The following is a 2367-nucleotide window of genomic DNA, read 5'->3' as shown; positions in this document are numbered from 1 at the left end:
TTGAAAGAAAAGCTATGACAAACCTAGACAGCATATTAAAAAGCAAAGACATCACTTTGCCAACGAATGTCTGTATAGTCAGAGGTATGGTTTTTCCAATATTCATGTACAGATGTGAGAGCTGGACCATAAAGTAGACTGAGTGCCAAAAAAGTGATGCCTTTGAATTGTGGTGCTGGAGGAGACTCTTGAGAGTCCCTTGGACAGCAAGGAGATCAGACCAGTCAATCCTAAAAAAAATCCACTCTGAATATTCATTAGAAGGACTGATGGCCACCTGATGTGAAGAGCTGATTCACTATAAATATTTCTGATGCTGGGAAAGATTGAGGGCAGGAGGAGATGGGGGCAACAGAGGATGAGATGGTTGGATAGCATTACTGACTCATTGAACAGGAGTTTGAGCAAACTCCAGGAGATACTGAAGGACAGGGAAGCCTGGCATGCTGCAATCCATGGGGTCACAAAGAGCTGGACATGACTTAGTGAGTAACCAACAACAACTAAAGGAATGGGCAGTCAGGCATTCCTGGGCTTCATATTCTGACTTTACCTATTAAACAACAGAGTGCAACTTACAGAGCCTTCTCAGACTCAATTTACTCATAAATAATGAAAGTCATGAATAATACTTCGTGAAAACATAGACTATGTATTGGGCTTCCCAGGTGGCTCAGAATCCATCTGCAGAAGATACAAGAGACACAAGTTCAGTCCCTAGGTCAGGAAGATCCTCTGGAGAAGGAAATGGCTACCCGCTCCATTATTCTTGCCCTGGAAATCTCATGGACAGAAGAGCCTGGCAGGCTATATGGTCCCTGGGGCCTCAAAGAGTCGAACACTACATAGTGACTAAACAACAAACAATACAGACTATATCACACACTAAATATGTATATGCACTAATTACACTATAAATATAGACTAAAATATAAGCATAGGCTATATATGATAAACGATAAACATATAAATATAAAAACCTAACCCTATTTTATACTTTAGTAAGCATGTAATAATTGTTAGCTATTAAATTATTCATCTTTATTATAAAACCCTACACATTTTTTTCCTATTTTTTGCTATTTTCATCTATATTATATTTTCACCATATATTATTTGTTCTTTGGCTCAAAGTTTACTTTAAGCACATTTTTGGAAAAAAATATAATACAAAAAGTAAAAGCATTATTTCTAGGAAGTTTTTGGGAACTTCTGCTGAAAACAATTAAAAAAATAAAGTAGGCTCATGATTGCATGCAAACATGCTTTGATTCTTGAATATATTTATCTGTAATCAATTTCCATATATGTATTATATTAATAGAAAATGAAATAATCAGATTTATAGCTTCTTTAATGTATTGTTCCATCACAGGTTCATTTGGGTAGCAGCTACATTACCTGATGTATTCCCTGATGCATGGGAACCACACTGCAGAGACAGAGTTTGTTTTATTGGGTTTGACAAATGATCCAGTCCTTCGAGTCATCCTTTTCATAGTCATCCTCTTTATCTACCTGGTGACCATATGTGGGAATCTCGGCACAAATCTTCTTATCAGAATCTCGTCTCAGCTCCATCATCCTATGTATTTTTTCCTGAGCCACTTAGCCATCGTTGATGTGGGCTATTCATCTTCTGTTACACCCAATATGCTTGCAAACTTCCTAGTGGAAAGAAATACCATCTCCTACCCTGGCTGCGCCATTCAGCTCTGTTCAGCTGTTTTCTTCGGGTCATCTGAGTGCTTCCTTCTGGCTGCCATGGCATATGATCGCTTCACAGCAATCTGCAGCCCACTGCTTTATTCCACCAAAATGTCCACACAAGTCTGTGTCCAGTTACTCATAATGTCTTACACTGGTGGTTTTCTCAATGCTTGCTCTTTTACTATTTGCTTCTACTCTTTACACTTCTGTGGACCAAATCAAGTCAATCATTTTTTCTGTGATTTTGCTCCTTTGGTTGAGCTCTCCTGTTCTGACAACAGTATCCCTGCAGTTGTCCCCTCATTTACGGCTGGCTCCATCATTGTGGTCACAGCAGTTGTCATAGCTGTATCCTACGTCTACATCCTCAGCACCATCCTGAGGATGCACTCCACTGAGGGACGCCACAAGGCCTTCTCCACCTGCACGTCCCACCTCACAGCAGTCACTCTGTTCTATGGGACCATCACATTCATTTACGTGATGCCCAAGTCCAGCTACTCAACTGACCAGAACAAGGTGGTGTCTGTGTTCTACATGGTGGTGATCCCCATGTTGAACCCCCTCATCTACAGCCTCAGGAACAATGAGATTAAAGGGGCTCTGAAAAGAGCTTGCCAGAAAAATACTTTCTTAGTGAAGCCTGTTATTTCATAG

The 2367-nt window shown here is 40.1% G+C and overlaps 1 protein-coding gene across 1 annotated transcript; it reads left to right on the top strand.

The window, feature by feature from the left end:
• Positions 1–1404: 1404 nt before the first annotated feature.
• LOC138420139 (olfactory receptor 5P76-like) lies at positions 1405–2367 on the top strand. Its single transcript, XM_069553294.1, has one exon. It carries the CDS (start codon positions 1405–1407, stop codon positions 2365–2367), a length of 963 nt encoding a protein of 320 aa, XP_069409395.1.

This window comes from Ovis canadensis, chromosome 15 (genome assembly GCF_042477335.2).
Source record: "Ovis canadensis isolate MfBH-ARS-UI-01 breed Bighorn chromosome 15, ARS-UI_OviCan_v2, whole genome shotgun sequence".
NCBI classification, from domain to species: Eukaryota; Metazoa; Chordata; class Mammalia; order Artiodactyla; family Bovidae; genus Ovis; species Ovis canadensis.
Note: the sequence above shows the minus strand (reverse complement) of the source record. Positions and strands in the feature narration are given on the sequence as shown.

Bases quoted from the DNA above. Each gene is read 5' to 3' on its own strand.
- LOC138420139 (XM_069553294.1), top strand. From the start codon at position 1,405: ATGTATTCCCTGATGCATGGGAACCACACTGCAGAGACAGAGTTTGTT.